The sequence below is a fragment of the Pelodiscus sinensis genome, chromosome 7, assembly GCF_052426305.1.
Source record: "Pelodiscus sinensis isolate ZL-2025 chromosome 7, ASM5242630v1, whole genome shotgun sequence".
Lineage (NCBI taxonomy): Eukaryota > Metazoa > Chordata > Testudines > Trionychidae > Pelodiscus > Pelodiscus sinensis.
Genome location: NC_143058.1, coordinates 21,182,523 through 21,207,116, shown reverse-complemented (window position 1 = coordinate 21,207,116; position 24,594 = coordinate 21,182,523). Strand labels below are relative to the sequence as shown.

Genomic DNA, 24,594 nt, shown 5'->3' with positions numbered 1-24,594 from the left:
GCATTAACTATCGGTTGTGGTAGTAGTAAAGTCTCTTGCCCCATAGATCTGAAGTGCTTGCTTCCATTTCTGTGCTTGTATTTCTTCCAGCTTTCCCTAGCAGAATGACTCTTCAAAATAAATGATACAACAATAAAATAAGCTACTCAAGGTAGACAATGGAAAATTACAAGAGAGCCTACAGCAAGACAAGCCATCTAAGAAATCTGGTACACTGAGTAGTCTGCTCAATTTCTGTACCATTATAATTTTAAATGCAATGTCAGTTATGTCTTTCATAAAATCTTTTAAAAAAACTCATCCAGTAATATTTGCATTGGAATTTAACTGTGCAGTAAGTTAGTGACACACGCTACAAACAACACCATTTTTAATGGAAGTTCAGACAAACAGAAAAGCTCAAATTTTGGAATGTTTTCAATAACTCATTGCACTGTATACTTGATTTAAAATAAAGACTACAATAAATTACATTAAGATCTAAAAATAAATCAACATTTTAGATCGAAATTAACTTTAACTAAAACCAGTGTAGCTTATCATGGCTATTAAATATGTACAAGCTACAAAATTCAGGGGAGTAGCACTAAAATATACGTTGTATGAACTGCTCACCTCTTAATCAAAGGTCTGCTCTTGCATTCTTTGCATTATGTGCAGTTGTTAAAAATCTTTTTAATGGCCTACATAGTATAAGGTAAATTTTATATTAGGGTTTGTTTTCTGTGCTAGACCAATATTGCTTGCTTTGAAATTAACTGAGTGAGGACATTGTTATTAACTGTTGGCATGGACCTCAGAAAGATGGAAGTTAACTGAGTTCACTAGACTGACTCCAAGTGAGGTAACTGCTTAAGACCCTAGTAATAGGCAATGGGAATGAAAAGGCAGCTTTGATGTTTTGACCAATGTCAGGAAAACAAGTTGCCTAGGCATTGCTGCACTGGTATTTCTTTATCGCAACAGTCAATATTACCTTTTGATCACTTATTTGATATAATAACCTACCTTGATAGTGTCCATTTCTCAAAATCTGTCTTCTCAAAGCGTTATGCTTTCTTCCAAATCCAACATGATTCATTTTCTTTAAATCAGCAACACATATGGTTCTATGCATTTTTGCAAATATTGAAAGAGTCAGGATACAAAATATCTGCATTAAATAAATGAGCTATCAATACAGCTCAAACCCAAATATTTTCTGATTAATAATGCCATCAGCCCATCTGCTTATCATATGCCTATAGCCAGTCATTTATCAAAGCTCAAGAAAATTATTTTTGAAGGACTCTTGTAAGGTCTTGGTTCTGTGTGAATGTGGTGGATATGGAAGACACATAAGAATATTTTATAGAGCTTCTACTTTCCCTAATTGTTAAACCAAAGGATTTTAGGTTGGGTATCAACCCCATAATCTTCATTTTGGAGATACTGCATGGGCAGGTATTGTCTCAGGTAGGCAGGTCTCAAAGTATTTAGAGCTTTATAGGTTAAAACATTTAAGACATCAGTCTGAAAACAAATCAAAAGCCAGTGAAGAATGTGGATTTTAGTTGTGATATGCTCTCTACTACAAGAGCTACATCTTATGGGGGCAAAGAGATTCTACACTATTTAAAATTTCTCAACTGTCTTCTGTATATGTGTTTATTAAAATACCCTTCTCTCAAGAGAAGATACATAGATAATTACAGTGGCGCCCAAATCCAAAGAAAATACAAGTTGCAGAGAAGAATTCTGTATAAGTAACAACTTTATTGTAACTTGATGTGCTGAAATGCAAAAATATTTTCAGCAACAAGATACAAAAAGTATTTCACCATTAACATCAGCTGATAAAAATTATGGATGGTTTGATGCAAGTGTTTACATATCTGAATTCTCTTAATCATTTCCACCTCAAAACAGGTCTAAATAATTTCATTAGTTTCATTTCTAATATAGGATTCATTTATGTTAACCCTCCTCTCTGAAGTCTCAAAAGCCAGAATTAGCTAGGTTACAGAGAGTAATTAAATCTACCAATGCAAATACTTTAAAAAATGCATTCCCTTTCCAAACTAAATCCATTTACTGCAAACAAAAGCCAAGCTGAGAGACTAAACTATATTAGAAACTAAATAACAATCATGAGATCAATGCCAGTTTAGAAAAAAGTCAAGTCAATTTTAGTGTCAATTCAAAATTAAAAGTATTGGGTAAAGTGTAGATTTTAACATTAATACCGATAGCTATTAGTTGTATCTCAGTTTTCACTCTGGTATCTTCGATAACAGTCTTCGTCTATGAGAGTGAATTATTCTATGAGGGTAGGTAGTACATAGGCCTTATGCAGTCCCTAAACACAGCAATGAGTTTCATTCTAAATATTTAATGCACTGTGAGAATCAAATACTTGAAGAGTAAGAACAAAATCTGTATTCAGTAAAACTGAATTTAAGAACCAAGTAAAAAATGGATTCAAATCAACATTCCATACCTCGTATCTATGTCAATTTAGTTATTTTGTACCAAACAACATTCCCCTTAAGATTTTGTAAAATACTTTTTTAAAGATTTAATATCTTACTAATCTTGTATTCATTGCAAAGATATACTAGAAAAGGCACTCTGTGTTCATACTTCAGAATGCAGTAAATGAACTTCAAGACAAGGATTTTTTAAGCTTCATCCATTCTAAATATCTCCCTAGAAAAGGTTCAAATGGAAAAATGATGCAATCACTTCTACCATCATTCCAAGAGTGAATTGAGTACTTATTTTAAGAAATTTGTTAAAAAAAGACTACCATGCAGAAATCATACACACACACACACAACACATGCAGGGTTCTCCACAGAAAAATAAGAAAATGGTGGCTCATTTCCGAGAATAGTGTAAGAAAGTCAAAACAAGACAGTCACACTTTGTGCTTCAAATCCTTTAAAGAGACTAAATACATTTTCAGGATTTCTCTATGATGGCCTGAAAAACTATACTTTTGTATTATAGAGTTTTACATCTGCTGAAACTGAAACTGATCATTCTTGAGATGTGGGGAATAAAAATGGAGAATCTAAAGAAGGAAGTTGTTCTTACGGACTATATTCTTGGGTCCAGTGAGAACACTGCAGGCGGTTCAACCAAGAATGAGAAGGTAAATAATCAGGGCACACTTGAGAATACAGCAATTATTTTACCTTTTTTCTTAAGAGCGACAAAACTTAAATGTATACATAATAAATAAAACAAAATATAAGCAGATCAATGACATGATTTTCCATTTCTGTAATGTATAGTGTGCACTGCCTAACCAGAAAAATGGACATTTCTACCAATGTAGATATTCCTACAGCACAGTGTTTGACTTTTTTGGTACAAAGTGTGCTATTAAGCTTTTTTTTTTTTTTTTTTAAATCATCAGAACAAAATCCTTAAGCTTCACATTAGATTACTGTATTTTGTAATTTAGAACAGGCTGAACTGGACAATCATAATTATGGTATTAAATATTCAAGTCACTTTGTATATTAGAGCTGCAAGTTTCAACAGCGAGCTTGTTCATGATGAGTTTGAATATATTCATTCTAATTTGTTACACACTGCAGCAAAAACGTCACTATTTTGGAGGGAGCAGGTATCCTAATAAACCCTAACATGAAGAATGCTTAAATGCCAAAATCTTAATTTAGATAAATATTTAAAGAACAATGTGATAAAGGTTAAATTACTTCATAGAGTCTAGTGGGGTGTGGCCTGTAGCATTTAGACACTTGTCTAAGAATGCTTCTTATTTTATATTTAAGCCACAAAGATTTAGTTCAAACACAGTGTATACAAGCATTCAGAGGTTTATTTTTTAAAAACTGGACTGGGCACTTATTTGCTAAAGGTTTACTTGGTAACAAAATATAAAAGCATATATACTTTACCCTACTAAAACTTCACTGGGATTAATTCTGAGAAATCGTAAATAAATTAGGGAGGAGATTTACCTTTTCAGAAGGTAAATCTTAAAATTTCATTGTTCATGTAAGCTTAAAGGCAAACTGAAGTGTTTTATCTTAATAGTATGTTTATAAATTCAATGAGATTTCTTCCCATATCTCACTGTTAAATGAAAATCTTGACAAACAACAAATATAGCATATTATCACCCTTATAGCAAATTCAATGTTATAACTCAGAAAACATTTAGAATGTGCATTACTGCAGCCTCTCCCTCTCCCACATTGTAAACAAAGCTATCAAACACTGAAAACGTTGATATTAAAGCTAAGGTTCATATAATAAAGAACTGGCCCATGATAAGCAGTTTACAAATGTTTCATCCTTTCACATTATGCAGAATTTCAATACCATCCACAATGCTAGTACAATAACTGAAATGCTAGAAAAAGTAAGCTTGTACTTGCAAATACTATCTGACATTTCAGGGATCTATTCCTCCTCCTCGATGTTACTACCACTAATGTGAATGGAAATTGTGCACACATGTTAAGTGGAGAACAGATCCTCTTCCAAAGTTTTGTTTGTCATTCACATGCCTTTCTCAAAAATGTGAAAATACTCAACAATATAGAACGAGAGCTTACAATATTCAGGTTCAATTAAGTCTTCAAAGACATGCTTTTCTTGTTCATAATAACAAAACTAAATCCCATGTGGCTGTGGGCATCTTAAAATGTATTTAAAAAGTTACGCCACAATTACCTGTACCTCATTAATTCATCAAAAGCAAAATATATATGTACCACACAACATACAAAAGTTACGCATTAAAAGTGCATATTCAGAATCCATTTGGCCCATTTCTTAAATTTACATTTGGTCATTCTATGCATCCTTTACTTTTCTATGTACCATAACACGTGAGATATAAATAATTTTTCTTCAAATACAATACCATTCTCTCTTCACAGCAAAACCTTTACCTCTTACCTTATTTTCCATTAAATGTAAACTAGTGATGGACCATAAAGAAACACAGGCAAAAGATTTATTATGTGTTTCTTTTTTTAACGTTTGTTGGACAGCTTTGACATACACACAATAGGCATTACAAACTATATTGAAAATACATTTTTGGGCCAAACCATTGCATATTTGCCCCCACAATGAAAAATAAATTACGTTCAAAGCAGTATATTGCCATTAACAGCCTGTTGGCATCCTCTGAAAGTAAACTGGTTCTTCCTATGCTTTGTACTTGAACTAAGGGCACATTATGTGCCCTTAGCTCAAGTGCTTTTAAATGAGAGTCTAGTTGAAACCTTCCAGTTAGCACAGAACCAAACTATAATCTTCATTCTTTAAAAAAAAATAAAAAAATGGAAGATCCCTTTCAAAAGTTAATCTTCAGTTATGAACTTTACTGCATTATGGAGCTAGTGCAATCCTGCATAGCCTAGTCAAAAAGACAAGGCACAATAAAAAAAAAAATCAAGATACATTAGACTACATGGACTAGAGTCATTGAAGATAATTTAAGGCCTTTCAGTGAACTAGAGAGTAATCAGTCTAATTTAAAGCTGAGGATTAAACCATAAATTATCCAACTGAAAAGCAAACAATAGGCTTTTTCAGCTTCTGTTCTGTGGACAAGGATAACAAAAATTCTTGTATGGTTTGTGAAAACACCTCTGGACAAGGAAGAGTAGAGTCATTTCAGTTTCTCTAAAGTTCGTGGAAGATTTCATGACTGCTTTAGCCGTTTGCGTGGAATGCCAAACTGTGGACACTGTGCAGACGCTAATGCTCGAAAGGCCTCTGCTACCAAGTGAGGATGAGAGTGGATCATTGACTTCCAGCCTGCTGTTTCCATTATGTCTGTTGCTTGGCTGAAAAGAAAAGGTTTAAGAATTATCAGTTAAAATGTATTGTGTCCACATAATGCTGAATCTGGAAAATATTTAGAATGATTTGACATGTGAAATATTATAATTGACTACAGCTGTATGTTATTTGTAACCTACAATGTATTCACTTACAGTTTAGTGAAATTACAGGTCAATGAAAAGAAATACATTTAACATTGTTCTAGAACTGGAATTTTCCCCAGAATGAAGTTATCTACATCATGCCTTCAGCTAAGACTATACTCTAATTGAGTAGGAGTCTTTAAAAAGAGTATCAATGTATTTTATATGTCAGTTATAATTCTTCACTGCTGAACTCACTGACACTATGGCAGCACATGGAATATCCTGGGACACGTAGATATAAAAACTTTTTGTTGAAGGTCAGTAAAGGAAATGTACCCTTAGAAACTGTTCATCAGTTCTAGCTCAGCTCCTCTGCACATTTGGAAGAATGCAAAAATTGACAGGCCATGCCAACTCAACCACCTCCTCAAGACCCACTTCATTTACAACATTTACAGGAAAGTGAGGTAGTAAGCAGCATAGGATAGTTGATTATGTCTTTCTTTCTAAAGTTCCCTTTCTGAATGATTTGGAACAGTCAAAACTGTGTACCAGCTAACCTATGCAACTCTGTGAACTTATCTCTCTAAGGGCATGACTACACTATAGTGTTATTTTGAAATAACAGGCTTCTTATTCTGGAATAAATAATCCCTTAAAAGGAATAATGGCTATTTCGACATTGCTATTTCAAAATAGCTCCTTCCCAAGGCCATTCAAAGTAATTACTCCCCAGTGCTTCCTGGGGCTCTAAATTGAGGTACTGTGTTCACATTAGGAGAACCTGTTTCTCTGTAGTGTGGATGTGCTATTTCGAAATAGTTATTTTGGGCATTGTTATTCTGAAATAACTTATTTCAAAATACCCTTGTAGTGTAGACATACCTTAGGTTCTTATACCGTGCCCAGCATTGGGAATACATTCGCCCCCTTATTTCTCCCTCTCCTTTCTGCTTATTTCACTTATTTGTTGTCTCTTCTTTCACATCAGACTGAGCTCTTTGTGTCTGCCTATATATTTGCAGAGTGCCTAACACAATCGATTCTGGATCCTGGGTGAAGCCTTTGTGCACTGTCATAACACAAAATAGCAGCCCTAGTCTCCCTACCTAAGCTTCATTCTGCCCTAGCTTCTCTCAACTTCATCTGCTCTGGAATAGGGCCTCTTACTTTTCTGCAGCCTCCATGGGCAAAAAAAGAAACTTGATAGGTCTCTATTTAAAAAGTGGACAGGTCGCATGCTGCCATTTCACTACTCCTCACAGCATTTCGGGTTAAGGGGGCAGTAGGGGCAGATGGGAGCCCTAAACCAATGGCAACATGGGCCAGGAGGGGAGGGACCTCCCCTGGTCTGACAAATCCCCTTGTTCTGGACCCTCAGGTCCTGAGGGTGCTGGACCAGGGAGGTCCAACCTGTACTAGGTAACTTGGGAAGTTCTTCTGACAGGAAAAGGTAACTTTATATTTTGGGAATCATTTTACTTACTTGCTATTCCAGTTTTTCCCATCTTTACACCCAAGTTGTCTAAGAACACTGCACCTATGACAGGGAAAATTATACAAAATATTTAGAAGGAAGACATATTTAAGTACGGATATTTAAAGCATTATTTCAAGTGTAATAAAGGAACATTACTTGCCTGTTAATAAAATCTATTGCTTGTGCTTTCAACTGTTCTGCGCTGTGCAAATCTGCGAGGATAAGAATGTCAGCAACGTTTTCAACTGAGAGGTTACTACAGAGTGCCTCCTCACACATGACCTTCAGCCGTTCCAGTGCATACTAATGAAAGAAAAAAACTATACTAATCATTCTTCACACTTATTCTTTCTGCTGTAATCTGTAAGTACAATAGTTCAAAAGAACAATTTCCCCCAATCCTGTGAAATGCTTAGCACCATTCCTTAGGATTGACTAGTGTCCCTCACAGGAGAATTAATAAAATGGCTAAATTACAATTAATTTCAGATTTTAAATTCCCTCCCCTTTTACCAACATGAAGAAAAGCTAAAGAGAAGCCATAAATATTATTTAAATGGGAAGTGCAATATTAAATCAAATCACTGGCTCAATAATCCAGTAAGATATTTCTAGTCCCAGAAATTCAAATGGAAATAAGAGAGATCTCAGAGGAAAATTAAGTAAAATTCCACTCTAAGGGAAGGATCCTTCTAACTTCTCTCAGTGACTGACTTATTCCCTGGCCAGAACATTTAAACTTCTCCTAACTTCTTATCGTCAATGGTATACAGTGACAATGAATTTCAATGATATACATGAGTCCAAAGAACCCTCTCATCAGTTAAATTAGTTGTATTTCATTAAAAGTTCAATAATTATTCCACTAAGAAGGGATGAATAAGGAGTATCCAATTTTTCTCTCTCTCTCTCTCTTTCTGCAAATCCTCCACTCTCCTCTTTCAGGGAGAAATTGTCATTAGGTACTATGCAAACAAATGTATCAATCTGTCATTTCGTTTTTCCACTTATGAACTCTCATATCTGCCATATTTTTGAGATAGCTGGGTTCAGTTCTGGTCACCCTATCTAAGCAAAGGTATAATACTGACATGTAAAAAGAATTCTCTTGTGCATTCTCTTTCTGATTGTATGTGTCTTAACATTGTTTACAGTTTGACCACTGCTTCATGTTGAGCAGGTTCTCATTAAACAGTACATAAACACTACCCACATCTTTTTTCTGTGTGGCTACTTCATTTAGAATCCATCAATTGTACAATTCCAAAGTCTCTAACAAATTTAGAAATAATCTGAATAAAAATAGTGAAGGTGCCACATGTATGTTACTTATTAATATAAATAAAATCAAAATAAAATGTATCTGCGTAAAACAAAGGAAAGCTGCATTGCTCTATATCTTAGTCAAATTTCTCTTTTCAAAGTTATATTTATTTTAGATTTATGGTTGTACTGTTCTCTAAGGTGCTTCTCTTCAGAGCATATACATTAAAGCCAGTTACTCTAAAGACATTTGTAGCAGACTACACAAAAGTTGAATACAGCTGTCTTGTAACATTGCAGAACTACTTTTTATAATACTTTTCATTCATGAGAAAGGCAGAGCAAGAACCATTTCGCAGTTTCTAGTTATTACATTCACTTTATTTAGCAATCATGCCTTGGAGAAAAGTCTTTAATCATAAAGGAACACTACTTCTCTAGTTCTCTCCACTCTGGAGTGCCTTTATCATCTGTCTCAGACTCAATGAGATCTTGAAGATGAGGCACTGTGACAGAGAGGTATGAGAAGAGGACTAAATTACTGTGTCATCAAAGCCTGATAGTACCAATAGAGTAGTTCAGAGGGAATTTAAGAATGGAGTGTTTGACAAAGTTAGCCACTAAGGGGCAGTCAATGCTGTATGTATGTTAAAGAAGGTGGTAGGGTTGATCATGAGAGATACAAATGTTACTTCAGTAACAGGAATATTACTTCAAGATACAATTCCAGGTGAGTATAAAATAATAAACAAATTAGTACAGCTTTCGTACAAGAAAAATCTGTTTCTCTAATCTAGTAAGGGTCGGTGCAAATTCAATTACACAGTTTGGTGAAAAACCTCAAATGAATAAAATGTAGACAAAGTCTAAGGTAATGCATCTTGAAAGGAACAAAGTTAACACTTCATATATGGCTGGCTTTTAAATTAGCTGCACCCACTTTGAAGAAGGTAACTAAGACTTCACAATGAACAGCCAGATGAAATTTGGCTTCTTGTACAATAATAGTGGTATGTTAAATATGAAATGGTATGAGATCATCTTGAATACTGTGGTGTTATTTGTTTCCCATATGAAGAAGGGCAAAAGGAGTAATATTTCATAGGAAAAGTGAAAATATTTAAAGGGTGGGTTTAAAGGATAAATATTTAAAAGGCAAGAATTAAGTAAAAGGACAGATTACAACTATTTAGAGTAATGAAAAAACAAAAAGTTATAGAAGTATTGATAGTTTACAGGTGGTCACTAAAGTACTGTTATTTATCATGTCACAACAGAAAGATCAAGGAGACACTTTTATCAATACTGATTTTCTACCATATACTTCTAGCAGTCAGAGAAGGTTTTATTTATTTTTAACCTTCCCACCACTCAAAAATCTGTTTCTCTCTCCCTTTTCTTGTATCTGTTGGTCCACTGGTTTATTTTTCTTAGACATCAACTGTGGTAGTATTTAAGCTATTCAAATATACATTTTAGAAACAGTTGTTTCTGAAATAATAATTATGAGGACTTTAAAATTACTTACTTTGTCTGCAGCTGCCAACAAGTTGTCAGCCATTTTGTCAAGGTTTGGTGCTTTCCCTGTGTAAATGAATCTCATCATTTCTTTAAAAACCTCAGGGTCCACATCATTTATTTCTACACGATTCTGTTGAACAAACATAAAAAAGGAAAACCATAACATCTAAAAATTTTGTAGTACAAATTTAAGATCACCACCTACTTTGCTTGTTACAAGTTTTTATATCATGTCCTTCATATAGAAGCCTTAAAAATTTATATTGACACATCTAGATTCAATTATCGGCCTCTCATCAACCTCCTCTTTTGCCAGTGGCTTTACCAGTTAGACAGATGGACATCCCAGCTCTTCTTAGGAGTGGCTCGATTTGTACAGAATCTGCTGTGCAAAAATTATCTTAAAGTACATACAGAGAATCCTAAATATGGCCTGTGGAATTTTTAAAAATACATCCTGGCCTGGATTTAAATCCATAAGCATTCCTTGGAATAGCAGAGTCTACAATATTGGAGAGAACAAAAAGTTATTCAGCTGCAAAGAGGAAAACAAGACTTAATTTGCTCAGTTTAATATGGCCAACTTGTCCTGGAAGACCTGGCAAAAACTACATTTTTACCACACCTAAATCCCACAGCTGTTGCAGAAGAATAAGGTGTGGAGACATAAGCTGTAAGAGGCAAGGACAAAGACCTTAAAATGAATACAGAATTGGAAAGGTATTAATGCAGTAGTATTTAGGAGTATAGAGTCCTCACCTATGGGAGTCACTTATGAGAGGAAGCATCATTGTGCCCTGCAAGACTCCAAGGAGAGCCAAAAATTCAGTGAAAATGAGAGCTGCCCATTAAAAATCCTTTGGGATCTAACCAAGAGCAAAATGTGAATCCATGATAATGAAATTCCAGCTACTGCTACTGCACCATTCAAGCTCTTAACAGCACAATGTTAAAAATAGAGGTAATACAAACATAAGCATATATGTTTGAGCTGTGCATAACCCCACAACCACAGACTCAGGTACAGCGAGGCTCAATGAGATGAAATTCTTTTGCAAGCAACCCTAATATTGCCATAGAACTTAACTCATATTCCATAACCTCATGAATATTGAATTAGTCTGTGATATTCAACCATGGATTTTTTCCCTAGATTCTGCAGGTGATCCAGCTCCATGAGCTTTTTTGCAGTTGCATTGCTATCTAGAAGGCTTGGCTCAAACTCTTGCTTCCTATGTCTGCTTGTAACCAACTACACCAGCTCAGCTCCACAAACTTGAGCTGTTGCAGTGTTCTCTAAACAGTCCAGCCAGCTAGCCAACATTTATGGTCAGAATAATAGAACCATAGAGCTGGAAGAGACCTCAGGAGGTCATCAAGTCCAGCCCCCTGCTCAAGGCAGCACCAATCCCAACTAAATCAACCCAGTCAGGGCTTTGTCAAGCAGAGACTTAAAAAACCTCTAGAGATGGAGACTCCACCACCTCCCTATGTAACCCATTCCAGTACTTCACCACCATTCTCTTGAAATAGTTTTTCCTAATGTCCAAACCCAAATCCCTCAGTCTCTTCTCATAGGTCATGATCTCCAGTCCCTTAATAATCTTGGTCGCCCTCTGCTGGACCCTCTCCAATGCGTCCACATCCTTTCTATAGTGGGGGACCCAGAACTGGACGTAATACTCCAGGTGTGGCCTCACCAGAACTGAATAAAGGGGAATAATCACTTCTCTAGATCTGCTGGCAATGTTCCTCCTAATGCACCCTAATATGCCATTAGCCTTCTTGACTACAAAGGCACACTGTTGACTCATATCCAGCTTCTCATCCACTGTAATCCCCAGGTCCTTTTCTGCAGAACAGTTACTTAGCCATTCGGTCCCCAACCTGTAACAATGCTTGGGATTCTTCTATCCCAAGTGCAGGACTCTACACTTGTCCTTGTTGAACCCCCATCAGTTTTCTTTTGGCCCAATCCTCTAATCTGTCTAGGTCACTGTGGACCCTATCCCTGCCCTCCAATGTGTTTACCTCTCCCCCTAACTTAGTGTCATCTGCAAACTTGTTGATGGTGCAATCCAGCCCCTCATCCAGGTCATTAATAAAAATGTTGAACAAAACTGGTTCTAGAACAGATCCTTGGGGTACTCCGCTAGAAACTGACCACCAACCTGACATTGAGCCATTGATCACTACTCATTGGGCCCGACAGTCCAGCCAGCTTTCTATCCATCTTACAGCCCATTTATCCAATCCATACGCCCTTAACTTGCTGGCAAGAATATTGTGGGAGACCGTATCAAAAACTTTGCTAAAGTCAAGGTATATCACATCCACTGACTTTCCCATATCCACAGAGCCAGTTAACTCATCATAGAAGCTAATCAGATTGGTCAGGCACAACTTGCTCTTCATGAATCCATGTTGACTATTCCTCATCACCTTCCCCTCTTCCAAGTGCCTCAAAATGGATTCCTGGAGGATCCCCTCCACAATTTTTCCGGGAACTGAGGCAAGGCTGACCGGTCTGTAGTTCCCTGGATTGTCCTTATTCCCTTTTTTAAAGATGAGCACTACATTTGCTTTTTTCCAATCATCTGGGATCTCTCCCAATCACCACGAGTTTTCAAAGATAATGGCAAAAAGCCTATGCTTGTTGACTGCAAGCTAGAGCCTATCTTGTTCTTTGTCTTCCTACTAGGAAAGGGATAGAGAGCATGCCCTGTAATCCAATTAATGCCCTCTTGTAGTGAAAACTGGAGAGCTGCAGACAGTTGTGGGAAATTCCAACAGAAACAAAAAACCTGAGTGCAGTAAAATGGTGAATTCCAGGTCATCTTGGAAAAATACCAAATTTTGGGTCATGAAATCCATCACTAACGGTGAGGAAGTGGTACATTCACACCTCTTAGAGGTGCTGTTTCAAGTTCCAGACAAACCCAGGAAGAAAAAAACCATCATTTTATGCTTTGTCCATATTTCCAAACGTATTTTCACACACAAAGGCTACAATGAAAACTGAAATTCTAGAACATAATTCTACTCCAAGGGCTGAAATCCATAGCAAATTCTATATTTGCAGAACCCATGGAATACACAGAGTCCAGCCTATAACGGGTTAGATGAGTGTCATCTCCAGAGCTAATAGACCAGGAGGGTTCTAAGATTATGTTACATCTAAGGTTCTACTAGAATAGGATAGCCACTAACTACAGATAGCCTTACCCAAGGAGGAGATATTAGAGTTTGAAGTAACTAGCATGTGATTGTTTCACGATTTTTTAAATTTGTTAGGTTGCCCTGCAATGTTCCCTCTACTTTTTTCCAATACATGTGCAGAATAAACTTTGTTATGTGCACCATGAATAGAAACAAATGCTGATGGCTGCGGAAGCTTTGTTCATCCAGTTGGGTAGACAGTATTTGAATTTATTTTGGGTGGCCACCTAAGCACATAGCTTACTGGGAACACTGATGCCATCTCTCTGTTAACATTTACATAGTGACCCCAAACATTCAGAGCTAGCTTTCACTAAATAAGAAGAGAAAAGGTCAAGTTTGCATGAAGTAGCATGGATTTACTTTAGTGTTTTTAGACGGTGCTTGGAAAGCTAGCTCAAACCCAGCCAAAATATGCAGTACAGTTAGCTATTCTGCACTAGATCCCCAATTCTATGGTGCTTCACTATGAAGTTAATTTGAGTTACAACTAACCATAACTCTAGTCGCATACATATATACATTCCCTTTATTCAAATGTGGTGGTGCTTTTCACTCTAGTTGGCTGATTTATAAGTCACAAGCTCCAGCTGGAGTAAGCACAATTTATCAGCTGCTAATACAATCTCTATAGTGTGTGTGCAGACTAGCTTTACTTGAATGCCACTAGTTTTGCAATAACTTCCCACAATTCTCCTTGTGTGCTCAGAAATGTCAGAAAAATTTTCCCAATTAATTCGGAAACAATTCAGAGTGGCTCATCTTACTGCAGCAGAAAGGATTATGGAATATGGCCCCCGAAGTGCTACAAAAAAAATATGAGTGCAACACCAGCAGAGACAGAGAAACACAAATGTAATTTCACAAAGTGGCCACTCATTTGAGCTATGCTAGAGTTACTGACATTTGATGGCATCAGTTCAATGATACCTTGAGATATCTACCTGACTGACCCAGGCCTATTAAGTATTTACTTTTATCTTTATCAATCCATGAAGTACAATATTTTCTATCATTCTTTTTCTTTGTTAACAGAACGGGAGTGGTATCTTAAACTTCGAGTCATGCTTACCTTTTTGCTTTCCTCCATTTCATGTTCAAACATTGCATTAAAAACTGGTGAACGAGCTGTAGCAAAAGAATTAAACATAAAATACAATTAAAGAGAAGGATTTTAACAGCTTTATTAATAAAATAAAAATGTTAGAATACAAAAGTAAAACGTACCTGCAAGGACAGACTTATGAGCTTTGAATTCTTGTCCTCCTACATAAAAACTGCAATCTGTAAATCTTGTGGTTTCCCAGAGATTCCCTAAATCTTCTGCTAGTCGACATTCAGGTACCTTCAAAGTGTTTGTGTTGGACTGTCCTGATATATTTACTGAATCTTGGACCACACTTACCTAGCAAAAAATTACAGCAAGACAGAAACTCCTTTATAACTGAAGGCCAATAATCATTACATTATAGCACCTACACTAGAATTCTTAAAGTAAGAATGTTTGATGCTTTTGTTTCTCATTTACAACTCTAAACCAGTCAAAATGCAATATTAGGAAGGAATAAAAATTTCAAACAGAGTCTTGGTGTTATGAAACAATACTGGAGCCAAAGAAATGTATCTTTTCAATTATAGAAATAATTAATCATTTAGCTTAGTTACCCTAACCAAGACAAAAATTAAGACCACAATGCCAGAAACAGCATAATAAAAAGGTCAGAGATTAAATCAATGCAGACATTATTCTTTGGAGAGAAATTGAATCTCTAATTAAAATTATTGCTATTTCAGAGACAAAAGGAAAAAAATTAGACCATTCATGCACTTGAGACACAGAGCACATATTAGTAAACCAAAAATGCTTAAAAGTTCTCTCTTTACTGAATACAAATTGATTATGTGAGCACATGATCAGAGTTTCATAAAAGTGATCTTGGGTAGTTCGTATTAGTAAGTTAACTCTGATTAATCAAAATGAATTTGTACATCTTTATTTGAAGGGATGGAGTGAAAGCAAATTAACTAGATACAAGTAAAATACATCCTCTTCACTATTGTTTGCCTTTGCCCTACTGGGGCACAAATCAAATGTAGATATGTTCCTCTTAGAGAGATTAAAATTGGCTCTTCTAAAAAAGTGAGTCTATAGGTGGAGTATAAAGGCACTATGTAAACTCAAGTAGTGAAATGTTTGTTCATAAGATGTGAAATTTGGTTTTAAACTAAAATAAAATAAGATGATTGCGAAACGTGCATCTGACTTTTCTGCATATTTTGTTTGTTTTTTTTGTCTTTGGGAAGGAAAAGAAAGGTGCTAGTGGAGTTCTTCTGATGTGGTTTTGAGGGTTTGTCTACACTACAATTAAAAACCTGCTGCTGACCAGTGGCAGCTGACACTCTTGGACAGGCATGTCCAAAGTCCGGCCCGCGGGCCAATTGCGGCCCATGTTCCGGTTTAATACGGCCCCCGCTTCCTCCCCCTCTCCTGGCTCCCCGGCGCTCTTTTGAACTGGCGCGCCCAGCGCGCTGCTTCCGGCCGCGCCGCCGCCGCCCATGGCCTCCGCGGTCCTAGAGCCTGCCCTGTAGGGCACGTCCGCAGCCCCGCTCCCCCACTCGGCTGCGGGTTCGCCCTGCCCACGGGCCACCGTGAGGCCGGCGTGCCCTGCGCTCTCCGCTCGCCTCCGACCCCGCGGGCCCTCCGCCTTGGGGCTGAGAGTGCGGGGACGGACTCCACAGCTGCAGAGATCGGGAAATGTCTCAGTACCTGTGATTGGAGCTGTGCACTGTTAGCTTCCTGGCGGGCTCAGGCACGTGGAGCTGTGAACACGCCCGAGCTCATCCTTAGACTCTTCACCACACACAGCCACAAAGGCAAGAGAATTCTTGTTGGGCAGTGTATTAGTGCAGTGTATTACTTGGGCAGTGTATTACTTAGACCAAAACCTCTGGCACTGCGCTCACATGATCCCTTCCCCTTCTGGTCAATTTCAAAAATGGCGACTGTAAATAAGAGAAGGAAAGTTGACAGTGAGGGCCGCCGCTTTCAGGACAGGTGGAAAGTGGAATATTTCTTCACTGAAATATGGAATCACTGTGTTTGTCTGATATGCCAAGAGACTGTGGCTGTTTATAAGGAATTTAATGTCAAGGGACACTACCAGTCAAGACATAGCACATACGACAAGCTCACAGGGCGCGACCGCAGTGAAAAGTTGAAGCAACTTGAAGCTGTTTTAATGTCACAACAGCGATTTTTCATAAGAGCCCGTGAGTCAAATGAAAATGCCACAAGGGCGAGCTATGAGGTGGCAACGTTAATTGCTAAAAATTGCAAATCTTTTGCTGAGGGTGACTTTATCAAAGAATGCGTTATGAAAATGGTTGAGAATATCTGTCCCAAGAAGAAGCAAGAGTTTGCCAACATTTGCCTGGCTCCTAACACTGTAGCATGGAGAACTGAAGAGATTTCATCAGATATTAAGAGACAGTTGACGTCCAAAGGAGTGGATTTTAACTTCTTTTCAATAGCCTGTGATGAAAGCACGGACCTATCTGACACAGCTCAGTTGCTGATTTTTATGAGAGGGGTGGACGATGAAATTAATGTGACTGAAGAGCTACTTGACCTCCAGAGACTTACGGACCAAACAAGAGGAAAAGATTTATTTGTTTCTGTTAGTTCCGCCATAGATGACATGAAACTGCCTTGGAACAAAGTTACTGGGATTATTACTGATGGGGCACCTGCCATGGTTGGTGAACGAAGTGGATTATCAACCCTAATCTGTAACAAGGTGATCGAAGAAGGAGGCAAAGCTATTAAACTCCATTGTATCATTCATCAACAAGTTCTCTATGCTAAACATCTCAAATATGATCATGTTATGAAACCGGTGCTAAAGACTATTAATTTTATTCGCTCTAAAGCCCTGTGCCACCGCCAGTTTAAACAGTTTCTACTGGACATCCAGGCTGAATACGAAGATGTTTTATATCACAACGATGTAAGATGGCTCAGTCGGGGGTCTGCACTGCAGCGTTTCTACTCTCTCAGAAAGGAAATCGGAGAATTCTTGGAAACAAAGGGACAACCAATGCGAGAACTATCTGATCCTATTTGGCTGGCTGATTTAGGGTTTCTAGTTGACATAAAGCATCTGAATGTACTGAACACGAGTCTTCAGGGGAAAGATGCAGCAGTGAACCAGCTTTATTCACACCTTAAAGCCTTTGGGACAAAGCCGCAACTTTTCATAAGGCAGTTGTCACAAACACAGCCCAATACCATACATTTTTCAGCGTTGCAGGAAATAATGAACAGTTTTCCACAGGACAATATCAGTGCGCAAACGAGTAGGTATGCAGCAGACATCGCATCTCTGGCTGGGGAGTTTAAATGGCGCTTTCAGGATTTTGCAGCTATTGAAAAGGAGATCAGCCTTTTCTCCTCTCCATTCTCTGTTGACCCCGATGATGCTCCAGATCAGCTGCAGCTCGAGCTCATTGAGCTGCATTGTGACAGCGAGTTACGCAGTCGTCACCAACAGCTCTCTCTTGTGAACTTTTACCGCCAACTGGATAAGAGCCGGTTTCAAGAGATTCGAACATTGGCTAAGAAAATGCTGAGCTTGTTTGGCTCAACATATATGTGTGAGAAGACATTCTCTGCTATGAACTTTAACAAGAACCGCGTGAGGACAAGACTAAGTGACTCTGACCTGCGTGACATTTTGCGCATCAAAACCACTGCCTTTGAACCAGACCTAGCCTATGTGCTGCAGTCCAGATCTCAGTTTCACCCTTCACATTAGTGCAGGCAAGTTTTTTTTTCCAATTGAGATGAATACATTGTAAAATCTTAGTTAATGTCAGTTGGTCTAAATCAGTTATAAATATATTTGGACACAAAATGTATAGTTGGTGTTATGTTCCTGTTCATATTTTTTGAACTTAAAGGTTGACAGACAACCTTTATTACCAATAATATGTAATGTACTTTACAATGTTCCTAACATATATTTCAGCTTCCTGGATTTTTTTTTCATCTGGCCTTCAGATATGAAAGGCAGAGTGATTTAACACCTGTTTAGATTTGTCATCCATGTGACGAAATGAAAAGTATGCCGTTTGCAATAAACTTTGCATAAAATAGTTAATTTGCATTTAATTTTAATAGTTCAAAGAATGTCAGGCAAAATGGTCGGCCCTCATGCATGTTCACTTCTTCAAATCTGGCCCTCTTTGAAAAAAGTTTGGACACCCCTGCTCTTGGGGGTCTTCATGCAGTCCAGGCTTTAGGACCCTGCAAGATGAGAGTCCTAGAGCCCAGGCTGAAGCCTGAGCCTCAACACCACCACTGAGTCAGCTGGCACAGAGCAACCACAAGTTTCTAACTGCAGTGGAGACATACCTTGAGAGCCTGCTAACAGACTGAACACCATCTTTTTATTTTGTGGCGATGGGGAAACAAATAGGAAACAGTTCAGCAGTGGGTCTGATTTGGTGACAAATGCTTAGAAATTAAGCTTCCTAAAAGAGAGTAGTGAGCAAAAGCGGTGCTTAGAAACACTGGATGGATGCCAGTCCCCAAGGTCTCCTTGACACCATTTAGGAAGGTAGCAAGTTGGCCACTAATACCAAAAAAAGTTAAGAAAAACAGTTTATAGGATCTTCATCGGTAATTCCTCAAACCAAGCTAAAGGAATTTAGGAGTGGACTAGGTAAGGTGAGAGGTCCTTACTGAGCTCTTGTTTTGGATTTCCAAAGTCATAGAATGTGTGTGACAAGCCCCATGAATGCATCTGAGTTCATCAACTTCATCTGAAAAGTACAAACATCAGATAAGGAAAGGAAGTATGGGCCAATGGTTAAAGCACTTCTTGGGTTCTATGCCCTGTTTCGTAACAGACTTTGGGCAATACACTGAGGCCTGGGTCTATACTACAAAATTTTGCCAGTTTAGCTAGGACAGGCTACAGTGTGGAAAGGGAATGAACCTCCTTTAATTGATATGGAATGGTAACACAAACCTATAGAGGGACACTTTAACCTATCTGGACACTTAATTAGCTTCATTAACATAGGTCGAACAATTGCTAAGATTGTATATGATTCTGTTACTTCCACCCCAAGTCATCCGATGAAGTGGGTTTTACCCACAAAAGCTCATGATACTATATACATGTGTTAGTCTCTAAGGTGCCATAATATCACTTGTTTTTAAATTTACAGACTAACATGGTTACCCATCTGAGAATTATTAACTGATATGGTTATTCTGCCCACCTTGCTATTCCCATTATAGATGCAACTATACTACCATAAGTGTGTTTTTCCTGACATAGTTAACGTTATTCAGGAGGTGTTTTAGGTATGCTAGCAGAACTCCTTCTTCTGGCTTATACTGTAACTGCATAAGGGGGCTCTGTTCATACAGGCATACCAACAAAGGCTCTGAAGTGTATTCAAGACCTGAGTGTGTCCCTATGCTTCAGTTCCCTCTCTGTAAAATGGGGTACAAGAGTACTTTCCTGTCTCACGGGTATGTTGAGATGACAAACATTAAAGATTGTTATTTTTATCATAATATGAGAGTAAGGCCACACAAATACCTAGGTGATATAGATAAATATCCAGAAAAAGTCTACAACACTGGCTTAACTTAACAAGATATTATCTATTTTTTTCATATCCACAATTTTAACGTTAGACTACACATTTTATTACAATAAGAGATAATGAACTAGCTATTTAAACAGTACATATGACTCTAAAATCTGAGTTTCACAATCTCTGCTCTAGCCATAATAATTAGTGCCAGTTTTTGGATGTCTGTTATAGGCATTTTTCTATGGCTGTTTAAAACAACCCTGAACTATGTTTTTTGCCCCTATAAATCCTTACCACCATGAGTTAATAACACAACAATTAAAAACTTCTCAGGGAACAAATATGCAATTACCACACATTTTCATAGTGAAAATACAGCAAATGGGGCTTTAGTAAAACTTAAAAGACCACAATGGCACCACCAGAAAGTGGAGGGTCACAGCTCATCTGCATGTTAATATGTACACAAATGGTGCAATTCAGTAAAAGTACACAATTCCAAACAGAGTAGGAAGGGGAAATAGTTAAAAGACTACCTTGCTATGCATTCCTTTCTCCCTGTCACTGACAACCACTTCATCCCTACAATCCCCGTCATTTCTTCTGTTAGGAAAAGGGGATGGGAGGATGAGAATGGGAGAAGATAAAGATAAACCTTAGTCCTTTCTTTATGAGTCTATAAGAACAGAAAAAGTTTAAGGCCAGAAGGGATCATTATTATGATAATTTACTGCCCCAGGCCACAGAAGAACTGGGACAACCCCCTCTACAGGCTGCGCCTCTCTCCGCCTCTGCTCCACTCTCATCCCACCTTTTTCTCATGATCTCTGCCAATCTTGTACATGGGAGACCAGAATTGCACACACTGCCATGGCCCCTGGAAGGTAGGGCTCCGCACCCTGGAAGGGGTGGAATCAAGGGCGGAAGGGGGTGAGGGCAAGGACAGTCAGCCCTTAGCACAGCCCGGACTGTGGTATTGGGCCACCTGCAGCCCTTAAAAGTTACGCAGAGAAGAACCCTGGTACTCCTCTTGCAGTTCAAAGGGGCTCAGGGCTACAGCCACCAGACCCCAGGGCAATTGCCCTCTTCGCCCCCACCTGCACACAGTATTCCACATAAGGTGTTCCCAGTGCTTTGTGTAAATGTACTAATACTTCTCTATCTCTACTGGAAATACCTCATCTGATGCATTCTCAGATTACATAAGCCTTCTTTATGACAGCACTGCATTGGCAGCTCATAGCTATCCTGTAGTCAACTAATATCTACAAACATTTCTCCTTTTCTGCCGCTTCAGAGATTGGTGTTGGCTGCACATCTAGCACAGGCTATTTGTTGTGTTTGCATTTTTGTTCTTCCTTCAAGATGGGTGTTAATGAGGCCCCGGATTTGCCTCTTTCATAACAGAACACACAATTAAAATTCTAACTGCCTCAGATTAAAACTATTCAAATTTTTAAATCTATTACTAGATAAAGAAGTACAATACATGTACATTATAATGCAAAAAAGAGCTTAAATGTAAATGAAATTATTAAATTTTTAAAAACATTACTGAAAATGGATTAACAATCACGTTTTTACCCACCCTCCTACTATTCATTGGTGACTCAGCTTGGTAAGCAGCTGCACTCTGCTTGGCTGTTTGAACACTACATTCTTTGCTGCCACTGAAATTATTACCATATCCTGTTGGGTCACAGGAATAACTCTATAGCATATTACAAAAGGAATTATATGTTCACTAACAGACTGAATAAACCACCTCCCGCCTGCACAGAAAGAATTGTGTGAAGTTGTCCCTCCTTTACTATGAGTGCTGGAACTCCATGCAGTGACTTCCTGTGAAATCCATATCTAAATGTATCTACTACTTTGTTTTCAAACTGTACATACAGTAGATTCACATATTAGTATTATCCTTGTTGCCAGCAAAGTTATCATTGTCCAATGGTTTGTTAATAAGCAGCAGGCAGGTTGGTGGGGCTCTATCCATGGAACGAAATGCTGAGAACATGGCTTCTCTGGCTGAAGATCTGTAAAGGGAAATCACGCCTCACCAAAGTCATGCTGACATTTCTCCAACATATTGTTTTTAGCTATGTGTCTGGTAATTCTGTTCTTTTCTATAGTTCCAACTAATTTGCCAGGCACTGAAGTTATGTTTACTGGCCTGTAATTGCCAGGATCACCTCTGGAGAAAAACTGGCATTGCATTAGCTATCCTCCAGTAATTTGGTATAGAGGCTGATTTAAGTGATAGTTTACATACCACACTTAACACTTCCGCAGTATCATGCCTGAGTTCCTTCATAACTCTTGGGTGAACACCTTGTGACTCAGTGACTGCTTAATGTTCCAAAACCTATTCTACTGACTCTTCAATCTATGACAGTTCCTCAGATTTGTCACCTCTCCCTGTGGTGGAAGGAGAGGATAAAAGAGGCAGTAGCAGGAGAGGTGGGCACTGGAACCCTGCAAAGCTGAATATGACTTTTCTTCCTGACAGCTGTGGAGGTAGCAGCAGGGAAGCATGAGGTCCATGGATCCACACAGTATCTTTGGCCCTGTGAGTTGAGTGGAAGGCTTTAGGGAGAGCAAGAGGGGAGAGAAACACGCAGCTCTGCAGACTGCGAGACACAATCGTGACCCTGAGGAAAGCCCTGGTACTTGTGGTGCAGCCTTCCTCCCCAATGCTGCTCTGCTCACAGCCTTCCCAACAGGTCTCCAGAAGAGGATCTCTCATTGAGCAGGGATGAGGACTGCCCAGCCCAATCACCAGGCTCAAGAAGGTTTGTGGGGCTGCAGCCAGGAAAAAAAGTACTAGGATGTACCAAGCACTAGCCCTTCTTTCCTTGACTGCAGCCCCACAAACCTGCCTGTAGCCAGGATCTTCCTGGCTACTTTGTAATTACAGATTTGTAGTTAGCAACAGTCTCCAGGCCTGTGTATAAGTGATGCAAAAACAGGGATTCAGAATTAAAGCTGAAAACAAAAAAAATTTTTTGGTGGGTTCCTTTGTCATAGGACCTTAAAATAGTGTAAAGTCTTTCATGCAGCAGCCTAAAAACTACAAAAGAATAGGGGAGCAAGTGCAGTTTTAGCAGAATTTCAACCTTAATATAGCCTTTGCTTGGTGATAAGCCAGAAGTTATTTTAACACATCTATTGTATACTTCTTAATGTGATGCATCTGTCTGCCTTTAGAGGCAGAATATCTACAACACTTAATATTAACCATATTAATATTGATATTTTGAAAATATGGAGAACTTTATTAGGGAAGAAATAAATATGTTTTGAGATTAAATAATATGTTTAAACTTACTGTTAGGAATATAATTTCTTAATAGAACAGATTATCTATATCTATCTATATAAATAAAATTTCATCCTTTAAAATTATATACTGCAAATCATTTTCAAATATAAATGCCATCAGGTAAAATAATTTGATACGAGACAGGATGTAAAAAGAACTCATAAGACTCCTCACATAACCATGAAGTATTTGCTTTTATTAACCAAATAATTGTATTCAGAATATATTCATCATGTAACTAATTTAACTTGTCTGTCTAAGTGAAAATAAGATGCACTATATTTACACCATCTAGTCTCAGGGGTCACATTTCAATTATTCTTCCAACACAGCATAATGACATATAATTAAGTTGTAATCTTGCCAAGACAATTTTACACATTTCCTGTAAATACGGAAATCAAAGTAAACTTATTAGTGGTTAAAGCATCTATCATCCCCCTAAGCCGCTAATCAGTCCATGACAGCAGCAATAACCTGCCAATGTATATTTAATACCAGATGCACTAAGATCACAACCCTTTTTTAAAAGTTATAAACTATCTTACTGGATTTTAAAAAGACAATTTAGGTTACTGGCATAATTCATTATGATTTAAATTTTATGTAATTGTATATTTATTCATAAGGCTAAAATTAACTCAATGATATACACTAAGTTTTCAGGTATTTATTCTGTTCTGCTTTAACTGCCATATGTGTACAAGAAATATTATATAAATTTAAATGGTCTCTCATGAACAGAAGTTGCTGAAATTAAGACAACTATTCATCAAATAACTGATGTCCATTTTACTTGAGAAACTTTGTTCATTTGCTAAAATACACTAGTCATGAACATAGTACTGTTTCCTTTTGACATATAGCTTGTTTTATAACAATAATCAGGATCCAAAAGTATTCCTGATGTCCCTCAGGAAAGAGAGAGAAAGGGAAAGAGAGAAGAAAGAAGTAATCAACACACCATATTCATATTTATGGTTTTAAACTTGCTAATTTACCATATTGACAAGGAAGTGTATAATATTGTTAAATAGAACCTTTTTGCTTAGATATGAAAAGCTATGTTAATTAGTTAAAAACCCTTACCTCACAAAATAATGTAAGCTTGTCATCTGGTAACAAACCATTAGCTTCATCAAGTAAAAAATCTCTTCTGATAAACTTTTTAAAACCCCAATCCTTGCCTTGCACAAATCGATATGCTCTTTGGCTTTCTGGTAAAAGATAAAAGACAAACAGAACAAGCATGGTCAAACAAAGCATTCTGTATA

At 37.7% G+C, this 24,594-nt stretch overlaps 1 protein-coding gene across 3 annotated transcripts in view; it reads right to left on the bottom strand.

Moving 5' to 3' along the window:
- Positions 1-1,735: 1,735 nt before the first annotated feature.
- Positions 1,736-24,594, bottom strand: part of SPOPL (speckle type BTB/POZ protein like) — a 74,566-nt gene continuing 51,707 nt past the window's right edge. For all 3 annotated transcript variants that reach the window (XM_075933309.2, XM_006117040.5, XM_089779713.1), the window contains 7 exons: positions 24,410-24,537; positions 14,614-14,791; positions 14,459-14,514; positions 10,175-10,297; positions 7,544-7,686; positions 7,390-7,443; positions 1,736-5,819 (listed from right to left, as the gene is read on the bottom strand). In XM_075933309.2, the coding sequence (XP_075789424.1) occupies positions 5,675-5,819; positions 7,390-7,443; positions 7,544-7,686; positions 10,175-10,297; positions 14,459-14,514; positions 14,614-14,791; positions 24,410-24,537 (827 nt within the window). In that variant the 3' untranslated portion in view covers positions 1,736-5,674. The remainder of the gene's footprint in view (positions 5,820-7,389; positions 7,444-7,543; positions 7,687-10,174; positions 10,298-14,458; positions 14,515-14,613; positions 14,792-24,409; positions 24,538-24,594) is intronic.